Source organism: Propithecus coquereli, unplaced genomic scaffold (assembly GCF_000956105.1).
Source record: "Propithecus coquereli isolate 6110/MARCELLA unplaced genomic scaffold, Pcoq_1.0 Scaffold301, whole genome shotgun sequence".
In the NCBI taxonomy this organism is placed as follows: Eukaryota; Metazoa; Chordata; class Mammalia; order Primates; family Indriidae; genus Propithecus; species Propithecus coquereli.
The window spans coordinates 3,859,341-3,884,694 of record NW_012148631.1 but is presented as its reverse complement, the minus strand read 5'-3'; the positions used below and the strand labels follow the sequence as shown (position 1 = coordinate 3,884,694).

Below are 25,354 nucleotides of genomic sequence, written 5' to 3'. Positions count from 1 at the left end.
TGGGCAGCGAGGCTGGAACATAGGAGGGCTGGGTACACCGGGGATGGATGCTCAGTGGGCCGGGGGCTCTGTGTGCAGGGATGGCGGTCACAGGGCCCAGGCAGGTGGTGGGATGAGGCCCTGAGGCCTGCCCCAAAGTTGTCCCACACGGCGCCCCCGTAATCAAGGCCCTTGGGTCGGAGCCAAGATCGCACGTAGCTTGGCTCTGCCAGAAGGTGGGCAGCGAGCAGATGCGCCTGAAAGGAAGGACACTGTCCTTCCAGGGCGTGGGCAGTGGAGGGGCTCGGCCTGAGGCTGGAACCTTCCACCCAGGGGAGGCGCCCAGGCTCTCTCCAGATGAGCGTCAAGGAAGAAAAACTCCATCTTGAGCGTTCTGGGGCCCAGGGCCAGGCAGTGGAGAGCAGAGGAGCTGGCACCAGACACTCCTGGGTGTGAATCGCAGCTCTGCCACCTCCTGTCATGTGATCATTAAGTCACTTCACCTACAGGACCTCAGTTCCCTTACCTGCCGAATGGGATGACACCATTTTTCATCCATTCCAAGTACCACAGTTTTTTCACACTTTATCTCTGATCAGAATGAACGGTACAGTTGTGGCATCTTACAGTTACGACTGGCAGTTTTTCCCCTAGTGGTACATAAAATGGTGCACTTTGTGAGCAGCAGTGTCTTAGATGTGACTCATTATGGCAAAAAGACCTGCCTCACAGGATTAAGGCACCTCTCTAGCCCAGTGCCAAGGCACACAGCAGGTGCAAAATAAAAAAGTGGTTCCTTTTCCTTTTTCTCTTGCCCCCTTCTCAAAACAGAACATAGATGGGGATTTGAGCATCTCCTCTGTAGCACTGAATAAATCAGTTTAGAGCATCAGGAAATGTCTGGTTTTTAGAAGATAAACACCCCCTTAAGTCCTCTTGGAAACAGGGAGGCTATTTATAGCAGCTGCAGAGCAGGTGGAACAGGCCACTGGCTCCTTTGTTCCTGGGTAACAGGTCACTAGGAGCAGGCCTGGTCCACCCCTGTGCCCAGGCCCTCAGTCACTGGTTTCCTGGTGGTGGCTGTACATGACTCTGGCTGGAGCCCAAGGGGGCAGCCAGGAAGAGCAAGTGACAGGAGAGAGAAGCTGGCTCCCCCAGGCCACTGAGGCCACCAGAGCTGCAACTCAGTCCAGTCATGGGGACAGTCGCCTGGAGAACCACAGGCTGGGGTGACGAGCCCCCGGCCACAGGGCCTGTGCATGCTCCACACACACCCAGCACATGGCGGTGACCAAACAGCTGGGCACCCAGAGCTGCCCAGATTCTCAAACTCTGGCCCCGGCAAACACTGGGGTTCCAGTAGCTCCTCAAAAGATTCTGCTGCAAAAGTACAATGTGGGCACGTTCCCTAAATTCACTAGGGGAAAGTAACCATTCAGGGGCTCTTGCCATCGCAAGGCTGCAGGGGTCTGAAGTTGGGGTCGGGTCAGAAAACCATGACCGTTCTCAGCTGGAGGAGGAGGGGTGGCCCAAGACCTCCAGCATCACAGGGCACCGACCGGTCTGCGCAGCCTGATTTGATGAGGGCCTGGACCCGCTTGGCTCTGGACCCTCAGACACCCAGGGAGAGCTTGGTACATGAATGTGTAAGTTCTCTGAACGTTTTCCTCTCCTTCCCTCCCTCAGCAGATGAGCAGACTAGGAACTGTAATAAAAATGATGCTTTTTCTTTGCAAGGTGTCTCAGGCTTTTTAGAATGTCGTGGTGATCCTTCTAAGAGCTCCTGGAGTGGTCAGGTTCTAAATTTCCCATAGGAAACTGAAACACAGACAGGCCAAGGGACTTTCCTAAAGGTACGACACAGAACAGGGCAGAGGTGGAGCCCAGAACTGGGGACAAGAAGGCAGGAGCAGGCCTAGGCCAGCCCGTCAGCCCAGGCGTGGTCTGGGAGTCTGCAGAGAAGGGCAGGGATGATGGGGTGGTAGGGCCAAGGTTTCAGGAAATACCACCAAGTAGGCCTGGGAGGGGAGAATCACAATGCCGGCGTTTTCAGTTGCTGTGTGTTAGTTAACAGACTTATCAGTTAAGGTGTCAGGAACCAGCAGAGGAGGATGAACTGAGAATCAGAACAAGGACCAGTTATGAAGCCCTGGTTCCTCCCACACCTGCCAGGAGGTCACCCTGGGAGTGCCCACAACACCTGGTCAGTGCCAGGCCCAGGGTTACAATGGGAAACGTGGACAGCTGTCTGTGCTGAGAAGTGGCGTTTCCAAGTCCGGGTGAGTCACCTGCCTCTAGGATTCTTTCCCTCCCCCAGGAAAACAGAAGCTGCTGCTCCTCTTCTTGGAGGGGGTTACCAAGACAAAGCCTCCAGAGACGGAGTGAAGGTGCGATGTGCTTATTATTAGACCGTCTGGGGGAAGGGGTGAAAGATGACACGGGCCAGAGCGCTCGGCTGCAGCTCGCGTCCAAGACTGCGTAAGAAATGAAAAAAGTGAATTGTTCTCTTAGGTTCCCCACCCGCCTTCCCCTCAAGGAGTTGGTGCTTTGGAGCTGTAAACAATGAGTTATTTTTGCCTCCCCTTAGGAAATCTGAGCATCTCTTTCCTATACCATCCACGGGAGCTCTGTTTAGGTTCCGGCTTCATACATTCAAAACGAGCTTCCATCACAACCCCGGAAAGTGAACGATTCTAGTCACGCTAACATCTGGGCTCCGGACCGCACACTCGGCAGCGTTCGGTGAGCTCCCAGAGCCAGGATACCTGGACACAATCCCCACGCGTCCTCCCTCATTCTCTCACACGTTCTCTCCCTAGTCTCTGGCCCCCTCCCGCCCCTCCCCTTCTCTCTCACACTCAGCCCCACCCCAGAAAGAAGCATTGCACGGACAGAAGATGCTGTTTCCCAGCGGAAAGGTCACCAAGGGAAAGGGTGATCTGCCAGGCAGTTCCTGAGCTTGCTCTTGGGACGGCCTTGTGGGGGCAGCACTGTTGAGCCAGAAGCAAACCTTGCTGGGCTCAGACCCCCGGGGCCTGTTCTGCCCGACTGTCACGCCTTGCCCACCGTTGGAGAGACGGCTGCTGCCCCTAGACTCCCTGGAAGCCATGGTGGTTGCCCGGCCCAGGGGGGCTTCAGAAAGGTGACCTTGCTCCAGCCAAGGCCCGTGGGAGGCCAGGCTATGGCCTGTAGATCTTAATGACGTCCTTGATGGGCCGCCGGCAGATGGGGCAGCAGGCCCGGGCCTGCCGCTTGAGCCGCAGGCCGCAGCTGTGACACAGGCACATGTGTCCACATGTGTAGATGACCGTGTCCACCTCACCATCGAAGCACACCGTGCACTCGCTGTTCTTGCTGCCTGCCGGTTCCGGTGGGGAGAACACGGGGGATACCGGGGGGCTCAGCGGGGAGCTGGGCGCCGTCACTGCCGAAAGGGAGAACAGGACATGTGTTAATAATGTATCTCCCAGGTGGGCTCTGCTGGGGCAACCCCAAGAGTGCAGAGCTTCTTGGGGGAACCGATCGGGGAACAATTGGGGGAGATAGGGATTTTGGTTTACCTTCCAGGTTTTGCACCTTTCTCTACCCTTCTACTGCCCCCCAAGCGCCAAGATAAAATGCCCCCATCATCACCCTTTGGGATGCCCTATCTAGACGTTTCTCCTCACCCCAGCTGAACATACCGCTGAGGGAAGGAGGGGATGCAGGGGGAGGGCCCATTCCCTGCTCCTACTCCTACCAGGGTTTACATTTCCTTACCCAGGGATGACTCAGACGCCGAGGAGGACTGGTTGACACTGAAGGTCATATCTGAATCACTGTCGTCTTGAGAGCCACTGAGGGACCCTGATGGAGTTGTTGTCGCGGGACTGGACTGCAGGGTACCTGAGACCCAAAGAGACTCCATCAGAGACAGTGGGAGGTAGGACCTGCCCTGCCAGTCCCTGGCTCTTCACCACTTCACACCTGAGCTTCTCCGTCTGTCTAATGAGAGGACCAGAGCCACCGCCCAGGGTTCTGCTAAGGACTGATGAGCACGTACAAGCACGGTGGACATCTATCCTCTGCCCGCCCAGCCTCCACTGCCGTTTCTTTCAGGAATAGCACTGGGATATTCTTTTGGGGCACTGCTGCACCCTCCCCAACACAATGCAGGTCTGGCCAGTAAGAACTTCCACTCCTTGGTCTCAGCAGTGGTTCAGGGAAGGGACTGTAACCCAAGTAAGGCCACTGAGGCCCGATTCTGTGGCTTCCACCAGAACTGTTGGGAAAGAAGGGGCTCATTCCACTGGGAGGTAAGCCTGGAGCTGGAGGGCCACCCTGTGGCAAGGGCCTGCCTGAGTGAAGCCATCACAGAGGCAAGAACTTTGAGAGGAAGAGAGAGATGGTACCCTGACGACATCCTTTCAACGCTTAGATCCAGCTGTTCCTGAAGCCAGCCAATATACTCCCAGACTTTTTATTTATGTGTACCCATACATTTCCTTTCTTTTGCCTAGGGCACTTTGGGCTTTTGTCACTTGCAACTACAAGATCCCTGACTACTAGTGTTCAACGTAGCTGAGTCTTCTTCCTGAAGCTCACCGTTGGTTCAGGTAATAGACAGTAACAGGTTATTTTGCAGGATGGAGATGCCCCTTCCCTTACCCGACTTGAGGATGAATGGACAGTGGGCAACTCCTCTCAGGCCGAGATGACTACGACTGATGGTGCCTCAAAAACCAAAAACGAAACCAAAACCAAAAAACAAAACAAAAAAGCCAAAACGTCCAAACCACCACTGCTGCCACTGCTCCTCTGCCGTTACTCAGACAGCAGGCGAGTGACAGCAAGCGTTTCTGTTGTGACTGTTACCACTGGTTAAACTCAGGGCGGTGTCAGGCCCTGCGGAAGGTGTCATATGCACCACATCATGTCGTCCTCATGACAACCCCACGATGCAAGCGTTCCTCGCTGTCTACACAGACGGAACGGGGGCTCAGGAGAGTCTCTGCTCTAACATCTCCATGGCCGATCAGCGGTGTGGCTCTGGAACAGCCGGTTATTTAATCTCTCCGTGCTGCAGCACTGTTACCAGATGGGGATAGGGACGCCGATTTCATAGGGTTATCAGGAGGATAAAATTTAACGAGATAACAATGAAATGCTGACTGGCTGTTATTATTTGACTTTACTTCTTGAACCATGAAATTGGAGCTGTGCTATCCGGGAAGCCCTCCCTGAACACCACCCTCCATCCACCAAGCAGGGCTGAAGCCCCCTGCTTCTGTGGCAGATGTCACCTGTGGCACTCTCTATTCAGGTGTCTGTGAGCGCCTGCCGGGCGTGGTCTGGTCCTGCTCTCTGCTGGCCCTGTCCTGGAGCCCAGGGCCTTGCCCACAGCTGGTGGGCGCTTCCTACCTATTGGGGCATGAAAATGAAGGCAAGAATCATCTCAAAATAGGACGGTTCAGGTCTCCGTTCCACTCTATGCCGAGGGTGCTGTTCTCGCTTCCTCTTTTACATGTAGTCGAATGTATTTCCCCCTCCCACGCTTAATATGCATCACATAAATTAAAACACCCTAATATAAAAAATCAACGGAACTAAAAATTGCACCGACCACGTACCAACTGCATACAGCCTGCCAAGCCCTGGGACCAGCCAGTTACCTATCTAGGCCGGTGGTTTACAAACGTGGTCCAGGGAGCAACAAGGGCAGCGTCCTGGGACACCTGTCAGGAACGCACGTTCTCAGGGACTCTGCGGGGGCCGGGTGGTGGCGATGGGCGCTCGCCGGTGGGGACGGCTGGCTGAGGGGGCGGCAGCTGCCAGGGGTGGGAGGCGGCGGGACGGGCGAGGGCGGTGGGGTTGCGGGGTGGCGGCGGGAAGGGTGGGGTGCGGCGCGGGCCTCGCGGGCGCGCGCTCCCGAGGCTGCACTCACCGAGGAGGCGCAGCTGGCCCGCGGCGCCGCAGCGCACGGCGAAGAAGGCCCAGAGCGCCTGCGTGGTGTCGACGCACAGCAGGCGGCCGCGCGGGCGCCCGTTGACGGCCAGGAGCACGTCGCCGCCGGGCCGCAGCGTGAAGCTGAGCGCGTCGCCGCCGCTCCGCACGGGCCCCGCGCGCGCCACCACCCAGTACTCCTTGCGGTCGAGCAGCGCGTCGGGGTCGGCGGGCAGCTCGGTCGGCCGCAGCCCGCCCGGGTCGCACGACGTGATGCCGAAGGCCAGCGCGCCGGGCGCCGCCAGCCCCGGACGGCCCACCTCCACGAAGAGGCTCTCGCCGGGCCGCAGCGGGCGCTCGGAGAAGACGAGCGTGCGGCCGCCGTCGGGCCGCGGCGCGCAGGCCACCTTGCGGTCGGCGGACAGGCTCACGTCGGGCCCGCGCGTCGCGTGGAAGCGCAGGTCGGCCTCGAGCAGCACCGGCGACGACGCGGGCCGCGGGCGGTCGCGGGGCCCGCACGGGATGGCGGCGGCCGCGGCGTCGGCGGGCGGCGGGCCTGGAGCGCGGCCCAGCGCCAGGTGGCCCAGCTTGGCCACCACCTGGTTGTTCTCGAGCTCGTTGTTGTCGAAGTTGGCCGCGTCGTGGCTGCTGGGCGGCAGGCAGGCGCTGAAGCGGGCCTGGCTGAGGCGCGTGGGCGGCAGCGTGTCGGCAAAGGTGCTCTCTGCGCGGGACAGAGGGGGACCGCGTGAATGCTGGGCCGTGGCCCGCGGCCGCCTCCACCCTCATGCCGCCCTGAACTCGTTTTTTGTTCATTTGCATTTTTGTTTAAGGAGCCACAGGTGCACAGCATTGGGTTAAGCACAATCCATGGCTCACCTGACCTGCTCTTACCTTTGGGATGGGCAGAGGGGCTCTTCCTCCTTCCTCTCTCCCTCCTGCCCTTCTTTTTCCTTGTCTTCGTCCTTCTCTTCTTCCACCCCTCCTCCCTTTTCCCTCCACCTTTTCTACCTTCTTTTTCTTTCCCCCTTTTCTCTCCCCCTCTTTCCTTCCTTTTTTCTCCCTCCTACATTCCCTTTTCCTGCTTCCTTTTTTCTCTCCCTCCTGTCCTCCCTCCTCCCCTCCCTTACAGGTTTTCATACTTTCGAACATTCAAAGGGCATCTGAAAATCCTTTATTGTCTCCCCAACTAGAACATAAGTTCCAATAGATAGAGCAACCTGTATTTGTGGCCTTGTCATGTGACAGGTACTTATAAGCTCCTTTCACATGTTATCTCATTTAATCCTCACAACCACCCTGTGACCTATGTACTGTTAGTAGCCATTGAGCTAAGAAAGAGCTGAGGCACGGAGAGGCTGGGGAACATGACCAAGGGGCACACTGCTACTAAGAGGCAAAGCCACAGCTTGAACCAGGCTGTCTGGCTCCAGAGTCTGGGCTCTTCAACACCTGCTGCCTCTGAAAGAAGGGAGGACCTGGGCCTGTCCTCACTGCCGTGTCCACAGCACAGAGAACAGCGCCTGGCCCTGGGCAGGTCTCTAAGCATTGAAGAAATAAGGTCTTTACAAGAGATCCACTCATTCTATAACAACAGAAAAGGAAGGGAAAGTTCTTAAAAAATCAATTAAGAAAACATTTTTGAGTCATTTTTAGTGCTGTGAAAAGATGTTCTTGATACTATATGTTATAGTTGCATAACAAAGCAAAATAAAGATAATGTTTATCCAGGTAGTAGAGAATGTCATACTTTGGTAGATTACTTGTTTATTTTCTGTCTCCCTAGCTAGAATATGAGTCCCTGGAAGGCAGGGTCTATGCCAGTTTGCCCACCACCGTGTTCTCAGGGCTTACCAGAGTGCTTGACAAACAGCCTTCATTATTAATAGTTTATTGGATGAATAAATGAATGAATGAGGTCTCTAGAAGAGACTGCTACACTGAATAACAAATCAGGGAAAGAAACAGTCATTAAAATATTTTGAAGATTTTTTTTTTACTGATAAAAATGTTCTTGTTAACCCATAATAAGTTAACAAGATAGTGTTTCTCAAACTTTTTAAACAGACCCCTCTCTAGCCAAGATATTGTTAAATGTTATCATTCTGTAGTTTGTATCACACACACAAATTTCTTCCTCTTTAGTTTTCCAACTGTAAAATGAAATCATAATAATGTGCTTTTTCAAACTGTATGCCCCAGGCCCTGTGAGAGTCTGATATGTGACTCCCACCCCAGACACATTTCACTTCAACCGGATTCCTAGCTTCTCTTGGGAAATCAGGTCTGCTAACACGGCCTGAATTCTAGCATGGCAACAGTGGGCTAAAGCTTGCCCTCTTACTGAAGGGGTTTGATCTCTCCTTCTCTATGGCCCCGAGGTGGCCCTCTTCACCGGCTCAGCTACTTGGTGGGGCTCTGTGGGCATCTGAGTGTGTGTACTTTGCTTTAGAGGATGCTTCCCCACAGCTTGAGGAAAGAACTGCATTTTCAGTTTGGTTCTTTTAAAAAGTGTATGTGTGTGTGCTTATGTGTCTATATCTGTCTGTATCGTTTTATTTATGTGCATAGGAAATCAAGTGCTGGGGAGAAATACAAGTAAATGTTAATGGTAATTAACCCTCTCAGGGGTGAGACTATAAAGGACTTCAGATTTTTCTGTGTTACCCAATTTTCCTATAGTAAACATGTATCAAATTTTTACAAATTTTTATCAGAAAAACATCAATAAATATTTTTAAAAATCAAGTTTTTAATTAATATTTAACAATATGGGAAAATGTCCTTGATAAAACATTAAATAAACAAAAGAGGATACAGAACTGAACAAATGGTTTGATTCTACTTTTGTTGGAAAGGTACTCATAGGATGCATAGGAAAAATATAGGAAGGAAATACATAAAAAATTTGGGAGCGGCTATTTCTGGGTGGAAATTTGCTTCTTTATTGTTTTCTGGTTTACTCATTTTTCTCTAACAAACATACACTGATTTTGTAATCATAAAAAAAAGGATGTACAAAGGTAGAATAAAACAAGCACTATTTTAAAAAGGCATTTTAGACAAGTGGATGTTTCTGAGAGTCTCTTGGTATAATGAATGCACTTTTCCCAGCGCTCCCTGCCACACCCACAGTCGCCCTGCCAGGCTAAATTTAAAGGCGTTGGCCTCGGTTTGCCCTGGGCCTCTGCTAGCTCTGGGCCCTGCTCTTGCCAACATACTCTGCCTCTGCCCCCAACCCCAATGCTTCTCCTCCTTGCCCCGGTGGCTCACACAGGAACCTGTCCTTCAGGGCAGCATCTTCATTAAGAGCATGGCCTTTGGAGTGGGCACACTTGGGTTCTAGTCTTGGTTTTGGCCCTTCCTGGCCATATGACCTTACGTAAGTCATTTCACCTCTTGAAGCCTCAGCTTCGCATAGAATGTTCCCCCACCACCGCATTATGGAGGTTAAATTACTTTTATAAAGAGTGTAACAGAGCATGGCATTAAGTGCTCAAAACATTAATTATGATCATCATTCCTTTAGCATTTATTCAACAAAATGTATAGCACACTCGCTGTGTGCCAAGTGCTGCTGGGCACTGGGGGAACAGAGGGGAGCACACACGTCTGGGTCCTGTGTTCACGGAGCTCCCGTTCCAGTGGGAGAGACAGACTCCAGTGAAGCCATCTTACAGCGAGCTGGCGAGTGCCCCAGGAGCCACTGTGCACAGGTAAGTGGGGGACTCAGAGGTAAAGCGAATCAGCCGAGGATGACAGAGCTGAGCTTCTCTGAGAGTGTACAAAAGGGGACTTGGTCAGAGTGAGGCCTGAGAGTGAGCCAGAAAAGGCCTCTCTGGTGGTGGCGAAGGGGCCGAGGCCTGGGTGGCCAGCGAGGGTGGAGCGTGAGCATTCCAGGCACAGAGGACAGCATGTGTGAAGGCTCCCAGGTGCTGGAAGCTTGGTGTGTGTGCAAGGCTGGGTCACAGTGAGTGTGACATTGTGCCTGGTACCTGGCACATGGCAGCCCCTCAGAGAAGGCTACATCTCTTCACTTTATCTCTATGCAAGGAGCTTTGTGCCCATTGGGCATAGGGCCTGACAAGATGGCACAGTGCTGGCCTAGGCCGGACACTCCAGAATCCACTGCTCAAGGGGCACTTGTTCCATGGAAAACCAGCCAGCTATAGGCAGAAATCCAGTGGCATCAAGAGGCCACCAAGGGAGCGTACTGAGACTGCCCAGCTTCTACCCGGGGCTCGTCTCCAAGCCCACTCTCTGGACCTGATGAAAGTGTACGCAACCATGTTGTTGACCACCTGCCACATGCAACTACATACACTGATTATTCCCTTCCATCCTCACCACTATCCTCGGTGGCTCTGTAAAATGGGCACATTTCATAGTGAGAGAACACTGAGGCTGTGAGAGGTGGAGTGAGTTACTCAAAGGTCACATAGCCTAGGAGTGACAGAAATGGGATTCCAACCCAGACTGTTCCAGAGCCAGGCCCTTCGACACTTGGAATACTGCCTCCAAATTCGGCTGTTCTTGTTCAGCTCCTAGAGCTGCCCAGCACGTGGGCTCAGCCTCAGCCCTGCAGCCTCCTGGGAGTTTCAGCCTCCATGGGCCTGACGTGGCTCCCCTCCCCCCACACTCACTGAACACTATCACACAGCCACAGTCCCTAGGCCAGGCCGGGGGAAGCTGGGACAGACTTCCCGCCTCCTCCCCTGGGCCACCTCCTGGGTCTGGCTCGGCCTGGGAGGGAGCTGGGTTCTTCCCTTTCTTCCCCTCCCCTTTCTCTCTTAGGTCAAGTATGTCGGGGCTGGAAGGAAAGCAGAATTTATGTCCCAAGAGAAACCATCTTTGTGTGAAGATGAAAATGAAGGCAGGGAGAGCTGGAGACAGAGGGACCTACCCACCAGTCACTTCCCTGTCTCTGAAGGACGGATTTGGGCCACGTACTGGTGGCAGAAATGACAAGACACACTGACAGAACGGATACAGGGCAAGGAAAAGAGATTCAAGAATGATTCCTGGTTTCTGGCCTGACCAACCAAGTGGGTGGTGCCACTTAATGCCAGTGGGACCGGCTGGGGACCAGGAGGTGGGGGGCTCAAAGTTCTGTCTGAGTGTGTCAGTGCAGGGTGGCTCTCAGAGCCAGGAGGGACTTGATGGGGAGATGGATTTGGGAGCCAGTGGCTTAGAGGTGGGACTCAGAGCCCAGTGACAGGCTCGGAGCATCTGGGGAAAGAGTAAAGATGAACAGCCTTGCTTTATGACAATTTGTTGAACTCTACAGTTGTCTTAGACATTTTCCTATCTGCATGTTGTATTACTCAGTTTAAGACAGTGAAAAGGAGAGTGAGCTGAGGGCGGAACCTGGGGCTCTCACATATGCAGGCCAGGCCAGGGAGGAGCGGCCAGGGAGGCGGGAGGAAGGTGGGAGCTGGGCAGGCTCAGGAGCCATGAGAAGCAGCAGCATCCCAGCAGTGGGCAGGGGTCACCTGGGCTGAAAGTGAGAGGCTGCGTAGATGGGGGCTCGGGGTCTCACAGGCTGAAGGTCAGTGCCGGGCGAGACCCAGCCTCAGGGGATGAGCCTCGGGGGGAAAGGAGAGGGGTCTGTTGCAGACAGCGCTTGAGTAAGACCTGCTCTGAGGGAGGGCAGAGAGACGGGACTGTGGCCAGGGCTGGTCAAGGGCGTTCCTAAAAGACAGATGCCACGGGAGCGCTTTTATGTGATTGTGGATGGAGACTGAGAAGTAGACAAATGACAGGAGCCGTGTCCACGAAGAGGAGGGAGGTGACAGGGCAGAGGGGGTGGGCACCAAGGGAGGGGGTTGGGGATGGAGGACAGAGGACAGGGACTGTCTGCCTGGGCATGACCGCATAGGACACGGGTCTGTGGGCCACCAAGCCCGTGCTTTTCCAGACGCCGCCCTTCTGCCAACCAAAGAAGGCTGGACTGGGGAAGACAGACCCTGGCCAGTCCTGGCTGTGACCTCAGTTTCCCCACCTGCAAACTAGGGACCCTCACCCTACCTTACTGGTCTGTGGGGTTAAGTAGGGCAGAACGGAGCAATCGCAATGTGCTTGGCACCGCGCCTAGCACAGAGCAGGCCTTCAGGAGCCCTTAGTGGGTCAGGCCGGCCGCCACAGAGCAGAGGTCTTGCTCCAGACTAGGAAAGGACAACTCTTCAGGCCGCTCTGCCAAGCAAATGCTTTACTGCTGGGGCGGGGAGCGGGGAGCTGGCCTGGCCTGTTTGGAGAGAAAACGTTAACTACAAAAGCCAGTTACCCTGTGCTGCTCCCCACGGGGGCTCTGCGTGAAGCTGGCTGCAGCTGCTCCTCCCTGCCTGATACGGTGCTCACAGGTCACACACTGAGGCACGCCCTCCCTCCGCCATGGCCACTGATCAGCTGGGAGACCTTGGGCAAGTCCCTGCCCCTCTCTGGGCCTCAGTTTCCTCACTCCATCCTGGAGTGGTGAACTCAGACCTCCCAGCCCTGCATTTAGATCTGTAAGTTCAAGTCTTTATCAGATACTTTGCTCGTAACGCTAACGAGCAAACACTGATTCTAGAGCCACCAACTGTTATGTGACCTTGGGCAAGTTATCTATCCATGCCCAGCCTGCCAATGAGGATGATACTGTTTCCTGCCTCACAGGATTGTTGTAAGGAACAGAACACATGCCACCTGTAAAGGCCTCAGCAGTATGCCTGGTGCAGAGCAGATGCCCAGTAACTATTAGTAACAAGGGGTCTCGGCACTGTCAAGCTGGGTAATGACTCCCTCCCAAGGTCTATGCAGGGCTATTGTTTCTGGCTGCCTGGAATCCACCCCTTCTTCTGGTACCAGCACCCAACTTTTCTTTGGGGGGAACTGCCCCACCCCCACTTCCCATTACCTTAAAGAGGGGAGGCTTGACCAGGCCAGTCACTTCATCCCATCCCCCCTGGCCACAGAGATGGGTTTGGAAGCCGGGCGTGTGACCCAAGCCAGGTGGACGACGCTTAGTCTTGAGACGTTAGGCAGACCTTACAGAAAGCAGCTCTCCTGCTGCTGGATTTAGGCTGGTGGGACAGGGGACAGCTGCTGGTAGCCTTCCCTCCACCCCAGAGGGAGAGCCAGGCTGAGGATGAAGCCAACAAAGAAGACAGCAGAGCAAGAAATGAAGACAGACAAGTATTCCAGGTGCTGATCTCTGGGCCCTTGCATGAAGCCAGACTTAAAGGTAGCTGTTCCCAGGAATTTTCAGTCCCATGAGACATTAATTCTCCTTCTTCCTTAAGTGAGACTGAACTGGGTTTCTGTCCCCTGCAACCAAAGATTTCTGACAATACAGTCTGCAGTGTCATAGCCTGGGGCTGGCATTACTTGTTCAATCTGACCAGCCTTCCACCACTGGGCAGAGAAAGGACGGCGGGGCTGACACTGACCGCTCCTGAGCTGCCTGGGAAGAGGGACAGGGCTGCCTCCAGACAGCCCCTGGAAAGGGCTTTTACGGAGAAGGAGATAAACGTTGAGTATCCTCAACCCAAAATCTGAAACTTTTTGAGTACAGACATGACGCTCAAAGGAAATGCTCATTGGAGCATTTCAGATTTTCAGGTAAGAGAAAGGGAAATGGTAAGTACAATACAAATATTCCAAAATCCAAAAACTTCTGAAATCCGAAACACTTCTGGTCCCAAGCATTTCGGATAAGGGATACCCAACCCATAATGCCTTCTGGAGCCAGGAGAGGAGCGGGGAAAACGTGCATGGCCTGGCAGAACCTTCCTCTCCCAGGTCCAGGAACTGCTAAATTCAGCAGAAAGTAATTCTCCTGGGCTCAGCTCCCTTCTCTTTGGCCACAAGGAGCATCTAGAGAAATGCAAGGCTCTCAAGGATGGATCCGCTCTGGGACACAGCAAGCCCATCCTGGTCTGTGCCCCGGAGACCATTAAACGAGCAGCCATAGAGCAGCCCTGGGAGACAATGTGCCCTACAGTCTGGTTCGTGTGTGCGTGGGGGGGGATTGGCAGTAAGCCAGGTGTCCACCAAGGGAGGAGGCCACCAGGGAATGAGGAGCCAGAGAGACATGCAACAGCACAGATAGATCCTAAAAAGGGGCGAATGAAAAAAGAAAAACAGAGTAAGATCCTTAGCATAATACCATCCATATATGCATAGAAAACACATAAAACAAACCTACATATTTTTAAAAGATATACTTGTGGGATTATGCCAAACATCACTGGTGCCTCTCTGGGCAGGGGAAGGCATAAAAAGGAGTGGGGATTGAGGATGAAGTGAAAACTCCAACAAAGCAAGAAACGGGCTTGCATGGTCCAGTGATGATCCCATGCCCTGAACTGAGGAGTCTGAAGAACTCAACCTGCACCCAAGGTTCCCAAGCAGGGAGGGAGGCAAGGAGGCGGAGTACACACCCATACAAAGGGGATCGAGATCACAACCGTGGCTGCACCCCGGGGCCACCTGAGGAGCCCTAAGAAATCTGAATGCCTGGAAGCCACCCCTTGAGGCTCTGATTTTTTTTCTTTTTTTAGAGACAGGGTCTCCCTCTGTCCCCCCCTCCTCAGGCAGGGAGGATGGAGTGCAGTGGCACTATCACAGCTTACTGCAGCTGCAAACTCTGGACTCAAGTGATCCTCCTGCCTCAGTCTCCCAAGTAGCTGGGACTACAGGCACGCGCCACCATGCTCAGCTAAGGTTTATATTTTTTTGTAAAAACAGGATCTTGCTATGTTGTCTAGGCTGGTCTTGAATTCCTGGCCTCAAGTGATCCTCTTGCCTTGGCCTCCCAAAGTGCTGAAATTACGGGCGTGAGCCACTGTGCCCAGCCCCCGAGGTTCTGATTTTATTGGTCTGGGGACAGCCTGGGAAGTGGGTTTCAGAGCTCTCCAGGTGAGCGCAACATACAGCCAAGGCTGAGAACCACTGAACTGAATACAGACACGCTGGCTCCCAGTCCTGGCTCTGCCACTCAGTCTTGGTGGTTCTAGGCTAGTCACTTTCCTCCTCACAACCCTGGATTGTTTATCTCAAACAGGCACCCCTGGCCCTGCAGTGTTCTATGGGGCAGCTGGGCTCCCGTGCAGGAAGATGCAGGCTGGACACATGATTCCATCAGGCAAAAAAAAAAAAAAAAAAATATGGGAGTCCTATGAATCTCTTTTTATTTCTGAGACTTAACTTTGGCTCAAGTTCTAGGGCAAATAAAGTGCACCCCTGTCCCACAAGATGGGGAGGATGCTTCCCAGGCCAGGGTTTCCGGATAAAAGAAAGGATGCCCAGTTACATTTTAATTTCAGATAAACAAATTTTTTCCACATAAGTATGTCCCAAATATTGCATGGGAAATACTTGTACTGAAAAAATTTCATTGTTTATCTGAAATTCAAATTTAACTAGGTGTCCTGTATTTTACTTGCTAGATCTGATGACCCTACCCAGATGCTACCCAGATGTTGGTTTTCAGGCTTTACTCGGTGGGGCTGATTGCAGTGAGGGAGGGATGCAGGAGTCCCAGGGATTTTCAATTTTGGAATTTCACAGCTGAGAAGCTCTAAAGGAACCATGTCACCTCCTCACTCCTTGCAAAGGAAAGGAAAAACGTGGACACTGGCTGCCTTTTATGTATCCGTTTGGTACCTTGGACACCACCCTTGAGAAGCCAAGTTCTCCTAGGAATCGGGAGATTTCTGGTAGGAATTCTGAGATTCTCAAATTGCCTCATCCTATGCTGACAATAGCAGGGTACTTATTTCCTCTACTTAAAACCCTATAAAGTCATGACCGCTTAGTTTCTTATTTTTACTATAATTTTTCTTTCCTGACTTATAAATTGTTGTTAACTTGGGAAGGAGAAAAAGAAATAAAAATCACCCATAATCCCTTTACCCAGATGTAATCAGTGTCAACTTGCTTTTCCCCTGGGAAGGAAACAAAGGTTTGAGAAATTGAATGAGGCTCAATAAACGTTTGTCAGGAATTTCTCCTCCCTTATCTCACATAACCTTCGGAAAGGAAAGTAACTTTATTGCTCTTGCTGACTGTAAAAGCAATACAAGCTCTTTCCATATATATTTTTTAAAATGGTAGCTCACAGATATAAAGAAGGTAGTGAAATTCACCCATCTCGTTACTCAAACATGGAATTCTTTCTAATTTCATTTCCCCCTTTTTTATATTTTTGTGAACATTTTTGCTGTAGCACCTGTGCCCGGTACTTCCCAGTAATTATCAAATCTCAGGGATAACCTGCACATAAGGAAACTGAGGCTCACGTCTGCCTGCTGTACTGATGTTCCAGCGGACTCTGCCTCTCCCTCCCTAGAACATTCTAGGGGTTCAATAAGGGTTTGCTGAATAAGTAAATGTGGGGGAAGAGTCCGTGCCTCCTCACAGATTTTTTTCAGTCTCATTAAGTCATCAAAGGCTGCTTCCAATTTGTATTTTTAAAGAATCCTAACCTACTTGTGCTGATTATGGAGTGGCTGTGATTTCTTGGCTGTTACTCAGAAACGAGGGCTGTGAATGAGCAGGTGAATGAGGCTGGATTGCTTCCCTGCTCCATGGGAATTAAGAGCTCCCAAAGAGTGACAGGAGACCCAGGAGGTTTTAGAAATCTGCATTTCATGGAGGTCAAAAATATCAAAACCTTTCATGAAAAAGAGCACAAGGGGACACAGTTAAAATGCCCAAGTAAAGCCCCAGCTTGGAGGGTGGGCAGCTATTCACAATCTGGTCTGTCTAAGCCTGGTATTTGGACATGTGCTCCAGCCCACTTGCAAACGGAGAGATTCTTATTTCTCAGCTGTTATTTCTTCAGTGTCTGCTCTGTGTCAGGCCTTGTGCTGCATTCTTTTCACATATCATCTCACGTAACCCTGCCAATAATCCCATAAGGTGGGTGCTGTCGTGAACCCATTTTACAGATGAAAAAACTGAAACAGAGAGGTTCAGTTGCCTGGCCAAGGCCACACACCTGGCAAGTGGCAAGCCACGTCTATAGCAGAGGTCCATGAGATCCAACTCTCTGCCCTTGACCACACAGAAGTTGTGCTGCCTTTCTACTCCTGGGGGTGGGGGCATAGCTCCAATGCATGACTCCTCCCTCCTTGCCCAATGGTGGCGTGGTGGTTGGGGGAGAGCAGGAGAGCAAGGAGTCCAGGCCAGGGTTTTCCCACAAGATGCAGGACTGAAAAACCAGAAACAGCCCAAACATTCAGATATACAAACTGCAGTAATCCATATCATGGACTCTACTCGACAATAAACAGAATAAACCACTGATACACATAGCAACGACGTGGATGAATCTCAAAAAAATATTAAGCCGAAAGAAGCCAGACTCGAATGCATAGATACTGTATGATCCCATTTATATAAGGTTCAAAAACAGGCAAAACTAACCTAATCTATGGTGGAAAACCAGAACAGTGGCTGCCCCTTAGGAGGCAGGGAGTTGACTCAGAAGAAGAAGGCAGAAACTTTCTGGGGTTATGGACAGGTGCCTGAATCTGCCAAAACCCACCAATCTTTAGATCTATGCATTTCATCACGGGGGAATTACATTGAGACCTGTGTCCAGACACCCTGAGAAACCTGCTGTCCCTTTACTCCCCCAGAAATTGAGGCTGGTTCAGGTGCTATCTGTGGGTTCAAGGGCGGGGGTCTCCAACAGACAGCAGATCAGCAGTTGCCAGGGGCTGGGAGGAGGGGAGGATGGGGAATGGCTGCTTAATGGGTAGGAGGTTTCCTTTTGGGGTGATGAAATGTTTTAAAACTAGATAAAGGTGATGGCTGTCAACTGTATACCACCCATTTGTATACTTTAAAATGGTTACTTTTCTGTTATGTGAATGTTACCTCAATTTTTAAAAAAGTAAAAAAAAAGTCTCACCATGAGGGCAGCAGACTTCTATGCTTACGAGTGCTGGACATCAGGGTTTCAGCGTCGGTGGCCGCCGCCTCTACGAGGACTGGTGCCCACTCACCTGCCTCCCAGGACCCTGAGCCCGTTACCGGTGGGCCGGTTTTTGTTGTTTTTTAAACTTTTTTTAAGGGATGGGGGGGTTGTGAGGAGGGGTGTTCAGTTGCCTTGTTTGTTTTTGTTGAAACAGTCTCCCTCTGTCGCCCTGGGTAGAGAGCAGAGGCGTCATTGTAGCTCACTGCAACCTCCAACTTCTGGGCTCTAAGTGATCCTTCTGCCTCAGCCTCCTGGGTAGCTGGGACTACAGGTGTGCACTGCTATGCCTGGCTCGTTTTTTTTTTCCCCCCTTTCTTTTTGGTAGAGACGGGGTCTCACTCTTGCTTAGGCTAGTCTAGAACTCCTGAGGTCAAGCGATCCTCCTGCCTCAGCCTCCCAAGTAGCTGGGACTTCAGGCATGTACCACCATGCCTGGCTAATTTTTTTTTCCATATATATATTTTAGTTGTCCAGCTACTTTCTTTCTATTTTTTTTTTTTTTTTTTTTAGTTAGAGACGGGGTCTCGCTCTTGCTCAGGCTTGTCTTTTTTTTTTTTTTTTTGAGACAGAGTCTCACGGTGTTGCCCAGGCTAGAGTGCCGTGGCGTCAGCCTAGCTCACAGCAACCTCAAACTCCTGGGCTTAAGCGATCCTCCTGCCTCAGCCTCCCAAGTAGCTGGGACTACAGGCATGTGCCACCATGCCCGGCTAATTTTTTCCATGTATTTTTAGTTGTCCGATTAATTTCTTTCTATTTTTAGTAGAGACGGGTTTCACTCTTGCTCAGGCTGGTTTCGAACTCCTGAGCTCAAACAATCCGCCTGCCTCGGCCTCCCAGAGAGCTGGGATTACAGGCGTGAGCCACCGTGCCCGGCCCCCTCAGGCTTGTCTTGAATTCCTGAGCTCAAGGGATCCTCCCGCCTCGGCTTCCCACAGTGCCTGGCCTGTTGTTGTTTTTTTTTTTGAGAAGGATCTTGCTCTGTTGCCCAAGCTGGAGTGCAGTGCAAGCATAGCTCACTGCAGCCTCAAACCCCTGGCCCCAAGCGATGATCCTCCCTCCTCGGCCTCCGAAAGTGCTGGGAACACAGGCGTGAGCCACCGCACCCAGCGTGGGAGGTTTGATACATCTGCGCACTGCCTGCGCAGTGCAGGTACTCACGGTGTGATCAGCGCTTACCTTTGACTGCTGAGTAAATGAATGACTCAGTGTGCAAGTGGAAGTGTGAGTACATGGAGTGAAGGAGTGAGCAAATGAATAAATGTCTGTGCAAATGAGTTAATTAATGAATAACAGAGCAAATAAACAGGGAGGTTAAGAGGAATGAGTGAGTGAGTGAACCTGGCCCAGTTCGACCCCTGTGGGTTCCAGTCCTGGCTCCGTAATGCTAACGATCTAACCTTTCCATGCCTCAGTGTTCTCTTCTGTAAATCGGGACCGCCGGTGGTTGTGATACATAAATGAGCTAAGATGCGTAAAGCGCTTAGCGCACGCCTGGCCAAGTGCGTCCACCGTTCAGTGGTTGCGCCCACCCATCCTTGCGCACGGGGCACCTCCGCCCGGTCCGGGCAGGGCCCCGCGACCTACCGAGGAGCTGCACCTCGTCGGTGATGCCGTAGACGTCGATGAGCGCCCAGAGCGGGCCGCCCACGGCCACGCCGCAGTGGAAGAGCACCGGCTCGCCGTCGTTGACGCTGTAGAAGACGCGGCCGTGGCGGTCCGCCCAGTAGGCCAGCACGGTGTCGCGCAGCGCCAGGTTCTCGGGCAGCGCCTTGGCCCAGTAGCCGGGCCGCGTGACCAGGTCGGGGCAGGCGTACTTGGGGATGTCCTGGGCGCTCATGAGCGACGGGTCGTGCGCCGTGAAGCCGAAGCGCAGCGCGCCGCTCCAGCCCGGGCGCACGGCCACCAGGCGCAGCCGCACCTGCTCGTACAGCCGGATGGGCCGCTGGGTGAACGTGACGCCGTTGCAGAAGCTGTTGCGCCGCGTGGCCCGGCGCGAGTGGCCGTCCAGCCGCACGTTCTTGCCCTTGGCCTGCGTGTGGAAGCGCGGCGCCTCGCCCAGGACCGGGCGCCGCTCCGGGCCGGGGCCGCAGCACGGCCGGGTGGCCAGCAGGCGCGCCGGCGGGCTCGAGTCTGCGGGAGAGACAGGCAGGACGGTTAGGCCCCGACTGGTCATTTAATAAAGTCATTTTCATTTCAAATTTTCTCTTAATTAGACCGGCAAATGATAAACTCGAGAAGGTTCCAGGTTAGACCAAAGCCACGGCAAAATCAATATACCCATTTCACAGATGGGCAAACCAAGGCGGGGTGTGTGTGTGTGTGTGTGTGTGTGTGTGTGTGTGTGTGTGTGTGTGTGTGATGAAGCACTAGAAGTGTTTCAATGTCAGACTGGCCAACACCAATGAAATTGTCTCAAGAGCCAGCAGGGGTCAAATGACTCCTCCATCTCCATCAAACCCCTCCAAATCTAGAAGGGCCTACCCAGGCCACCTCTGGGCTGCAGAGTACCTCCAAAGGCAACAGGGACCGTGGGTTCTTGGGGGGGGAGGTGAAGGTCTTTGGCTGTTTTTTTCTATGCAAGTTTTGTTCAAAAGCAAGGCAGTGAGGCAATAGAAATGGCACTCTCTTGGGAGCCCCAAGGTAGCCTGAATCCCAGCTCTCTGGCAATTCTTGCCTGGGTGATACAGGATGGAGTCTGTCATTTCTCTAGCTTGTTTTCTTGCCCGTAAAATGGAGACATTACTTAACTCGCACAGCTGCGAAATGGTTATGTGGATGAAGTCCCTAGATTAATTAATACCTGGCACAAAGTATATGCGTAACAGGCCACTAATAAGATATTACTGAGGTTCCAAAGCAAATCCAAGCCAGGATTCTGTGACCCACAGAAAACCAAGGTATTTCTTATAAGCAAGGTTGGCTTTTCTAGCATGTACACTTTTGGGGGCTCAATTCTAAGGAAATTCTTCTCTGAAAGACCTCGGGAATCCTTGGGTGGTCTTTCAGAGGATCTGGCCACGGGTCACAAACCCAGGTGGTGCAACGAGTGGGAGTCGTCATCTCCCCGCTGCCTTTCTTCCTCCCATCCCGAGGTGTTCTTGGGAGGTTCTGGCAGCCTGGGAGGGGGCAAGGTGGGTGATTACTGCAGGAGTCTGTGCTGCTAGTTCACAACAGTAGCTGAAAACAATTTTCATGGCAAATTCTCATAAATCGCAGGCAACCTGAGACCCGCAGTGAGAAAAATAGTGACCCCAGGGAATGAGGGACCACTCCCTCCCACACCCAGCTGCAGGGTGCACTGTGCTCTGGGCACACCAGTGGGTGGAGGTGGGAAGTTCAATTAATATGAGGCTGATGGGAGCCAGCGCAGGAGAAAATGGAGAGGGAGAGGCAACAAGGAGGCAGACATGCCACGGCTCCCCTCCCCTGCCCAAGAAGGAAGCCCCACTCGCCAAGGCAGGAAATCGTGCAGGGAAGCTGGAGGCCCTGCTCACAACAGAAGCCACTGGGCCACAGAAGACAAAACGCATTACAGAGAATAACGCAGCCAAGGAAGGGGGGCAGAGAGAGGTTTCTTAGGATTTCTGGGGAGGGGCTCTCTGATGGGTGACTTTTGAGCAGAGATCTGAAGGAGGTGACGGAGTGAACCATGAGGGCGCTTGGGGGAGGAGCATTCCAGGCAGGGGTACAGCAAGTGCAAAGGCCCCGAGGTGGGACTGTGCTGGTGTGGCTGAGAATGACAAGGAAGCCAGTGCAGCCAGATGGTATAAGCATGTGGGGGTGTGGAAGGAAATAAGATTGGGGGTTGGGGGGGGTGAGCCTATAGTAGTTGTTTTTTCTTCAACCATTTTACTCTGAATGCGCTGAGCCCTTATTGAAGGTTTACAACAGCCAAGCGGTAGGACTGCTCAGGCCACTGTGTGTGGGGGGCACTGCTGGGGTGGGCAAGGGAGCTGGCGGCTCCAACAAAGCTACTGGCTTATTCCAGGGCAGAGACGATGGAGGATGAGATGGGGGTACCAGTAAAGGTGGTGAGAGGGGTCAGATTCTGGATATGATTTAAACATAGTAGAGATTGGAGGTTTTAATTCATTTTTACAGAAAGAAAAAACATTCGGTATACTTGCTTTGGCTGTTTAAACTATAATCAATAGATAAAACAAATCTCAAAAGACCCTTTGGTTGTATAACAGACACGTGAAGGGGAAGCAGGGCAGTGGTCAGGAAGGGCAGGAAGCTATCACAGGTGGGGCCCGGAGGCAGGCACTTGTTCATGTCATCTTTGGTTGCCCTGTGCCCAGCAAAGACCCGGCACACACCAGGCACTTGAGAAATACCAGCTGCTGCCTGTATTATAGTTAGAGCTGGAGCAGGGCTCAGAGACCATCTCCTCCAACAAGTCCATTTTACAGATGGGGAAACAGGTGGACAGAGGGAGGGGGGCCTGTCCAAGCTCAAGGTCAGTCAGGGTCAGGGCAGGAACCCCTTTCTTGGTCTCTTCTGGCCCGGTCACCTCTGATGCAGGGAGGCGGGATGTCAGAGGTCACTTTTGCCCAAGAAGGGTAAGGCCCTGGAGGGGCCAGCCAAGCATCACCTCCCTGGGCCTTGGGCCATCAGGAAGGACCTCACCTTTCTATACTTCCCACCACTGTCACATGGACACCTGCTGCTTCTGCCCACTCAGCATCCATCCTTTTTTTCTGGTTCTCATGTCCCAGTTTTCCTTGGGAGATCCTGCTTTTCCCCAGCCAGTAGACCGACCTCCGAGTCTAGAAATTGGAGTGTGACCCAGGCCTGGCCAATCAGATGATTGCAGACTTCTCAGCCAGGAGCATGTTTTTGTTGTTGTTGTTGTTTTTTGAGACGGGGTCTCATTCTGTCATCCTGGCTAGAGTGCAGTGGTGTCATCAGAGTTCACTGCAACCTCAAACTCCTGGGCTCAAGTGATCCTCCTGCCTCAGCCTCCCAAGTAGCTGGGACTACAGGCGAGTACCACCATGCCCGGCTAATTTTTTCTATTTCTGTAGAGAGGGGGTCTCTTTCTTGCTCAGGGCTGGTCTCTAACTCCTGACCTTAAGTAATCCTCCTGCCTTGGCCTCCCAGAATGCTAGGATTGTAGCTGTGAGCCACCACACCTGGCCCCTCTTTTGCTTTTAAGCCAGGTTGTGCTGGGGTTTTGATACTTGCAACCAAAAATGTCCTGATTGGTAGACACTTACTCTGGGCTGGTTGTTTGCCACTCATTTCCTCACTTAATCCGCACAATATCCCTATGAGGTACAGACTACTGTTATCCATCCCATCATGGATGAAGAAATGGAGTTTCAGAGAGGTCGAGTCACTTGCCCAAGGTCACACAGCTGGTTTAGTTAAGGACAGTGGTAGGATTAAAACCAGGTTTGTGTGATCCCCAGATCTGTCTTTTTAGCCATTTTACCATAGTCTCTCTGCCTTTTAGAAACTAACACAGATGGATAGAAGGGCTGGGCCACAGGCCCCTGATGTAGGAGAGGGAGGCAAGAGGCTGCCCCTTGACTCCCTAAACCCCTGGCCAGGGGTTAGACACTGGACTGGCACAGGAGGCCAGCAGACAAAATGTTCACCTCACTGCTCATTCATTCATTCACTCACTCACCCTTTCTGCAGATCACACACATCCTGTCCTCATGGAGATCTGAGCCTCTCTACGTCCGACACGCAGCCAAATACACAATGACAACAGGCATGACAAAGACCACCTCAGGCAACAGCACTGGGGGGCTGCAAGGGCAGCCCCAGACTCAGCCTGGGGCTGGAGTAGTGGTGATGCCACTGAGCCAGGTCTGGAGGGCGGAGAGGGGAATGCTGAGGGCAGGAGCAAGGGGAAGTGGAGTCTGTGGGCAGGTAAAGTACTATAGTATGGCAGGCATGGAGAGGGTGTGTGAAGTCGGGCAGCCACTGTCTTGCAGGGGTGAGGGGCGAGGGTACAGCAAACGTTAGAAGAACCAGATGGGGAGGTCCCGGATGCCAACCCAAGAGGCTCAGATGGCACGGCAGAGGTAAGAGGGAGCTACGGTAGGGCTTCCAGCAAAGCAGGGCCACGGCCAGGCCCGTTAGGGAGGGGCCCCCAAGGAGGCGAGGTGGCGGACGCAGAGTCAGGCTGCAGGCCACCTCTGGAACCACAAGGATAAAGGAAGGGCCGGCTGCAGAGCTGGTTCAGAAGGACAAACCCCAAATTGGGGGGTGGGTGTGGGGGGAACGCCACTGAGGTCTGAACCATCAGCAGAGGCAGCTGGGGACAGCAGCAGCCTGCGTTCTCCACGCACACCGTGGCCCTGCACACAGCGCTCGACTTCTGGCCACGCTTCCGCCAGTGCCCGACAGGCCAAGGCCCCTCCAGCTGGCGAATCCTCCCGGAGACATTAAATATGACCACAGATCAAAAGCCCTTCTGAGCGCCAACATCCACGGCCACCCTTATTTGATTATTTTTATCTCCCCTCCCCATCACTGTTGTGTTTTCCAACTGTATCTCTCAATCAGAGAGTTTCTTTGCAAAACGGCTCGGGAATCCTCAGCAGATGTTCTCTAAGAGGGGTCTGGCGGTTTCGAGGAACGCCGGAGTGGGGAGAAATACTGCCTTGTTACTACAAGGGGACGTTTCCTGCAAAACCAACTATATGTTAGGATGAAACGCAGCCAAGTAACCAGCTAGGTTTACATATTTGTTTAATCTTGATTATATGATTTGATTTCCTTCAGGGGATGAGGGATAAACTCTCAGTCTACCCCCACTCAGAGGCCAGAGCCCTGATGTGAGATAAAGAAAACCGGAGTGAAAAAGTTTCTGAGAGGATGTGTTATTTACACAAATTGAAGATGCTTAAAATAAAGGAACAATAAGCAATCTCCAAATTGTGCGCCAACATCTGCTTTTAGCTCGGTTCAGGGAAAGTGGTCCCTACAGAATTTGGACGTGGGTTCCAAGGGCTTTGCAGATCATCCTAGTTTGGAGATGTCGACGGAAACCGTGAACTTAACCATTTATTGAATTGCTCCAATAAAAACAACGGCCACATCGCAGAAAGTTTGGGAAAGGGGAGAAAATCCACGCCCTGTAGTATCTCCCCACTGTCACGTCCTGATGCGACCTGCATTCTGCGCAGTTCCAGTCCTGATCTCACGCGAGAACCGCCGGTTGTCCCCTCCATACGCCACGCCCTGTGCTGCGTGTTTTCCAGTATTTTCGATATGTGATTGCGGCTAATTTCCAAAACCAATCTTCACCTACAGGATCCGTCTCCATTTTCCATGAGAAAAACAAGGCTACGGGCGGCAAAGACACTGCCCGCAGCTGCAAGGCACGGCGTTGAGATGCCAGCCCGGCTGTCTGGCCCCAAACCTGCACCCTTTCCCTTAACTTGCTTCCACAGACAGTGCGAGGGCCTGAGTAGGACTAAGCGGTTTTTCTAACTCTCTTGCCATCAGAGTGCACCCCCAATTCTGCACCCT

The 25,354-nt window shown here is 52.6% G+C and overlaps 1 protein-coding gene across 3 annotated transcripts in view; it reads right to left on the bottom strand.

Annotated features, from left to right (window-relative positions):
* Nucleotides 1-3,158: 3,158 nt before the first annotated feature.
* The window catches only part of NEURL1B (neuralized E3 ubiquitin protein ligase 1B), a 37,293-nt gene continuing 15,097 nt past the window's right edge, over nucleotides 3,159-25,354 (bottom strand). Inside the window, exons 2-5 of one of the 3 annotated variants that reach the window (XM_012649709.1) lie at nucleotides 19,448-19,993; nucleotides 5,903-6,622; nucleotides 3,739-3,864; nucleotides 3,159-3,403 (exon numbers count right to left, since the gene is read on the bottom strand). In XM_012649709.1, the coding sequence (XP_012505163.1) occupies nucleotides 3,159-3,403; nucleotides 3,739-3,864; nucleotides 5,903-6,622; nucleotides 19,448-19,993 (1,637 nt within the window). The remainder of the gene's footprint in view (nucleotides 3,404-3,738; nucleotides 3,865-5,902; nucleotides 6,623-19,447; nucleotides 19,994-25,354) is intronic. The other 2 variants (XM_012649711.1, XM_012649710.1) reach the window with 2 other exon arrangements.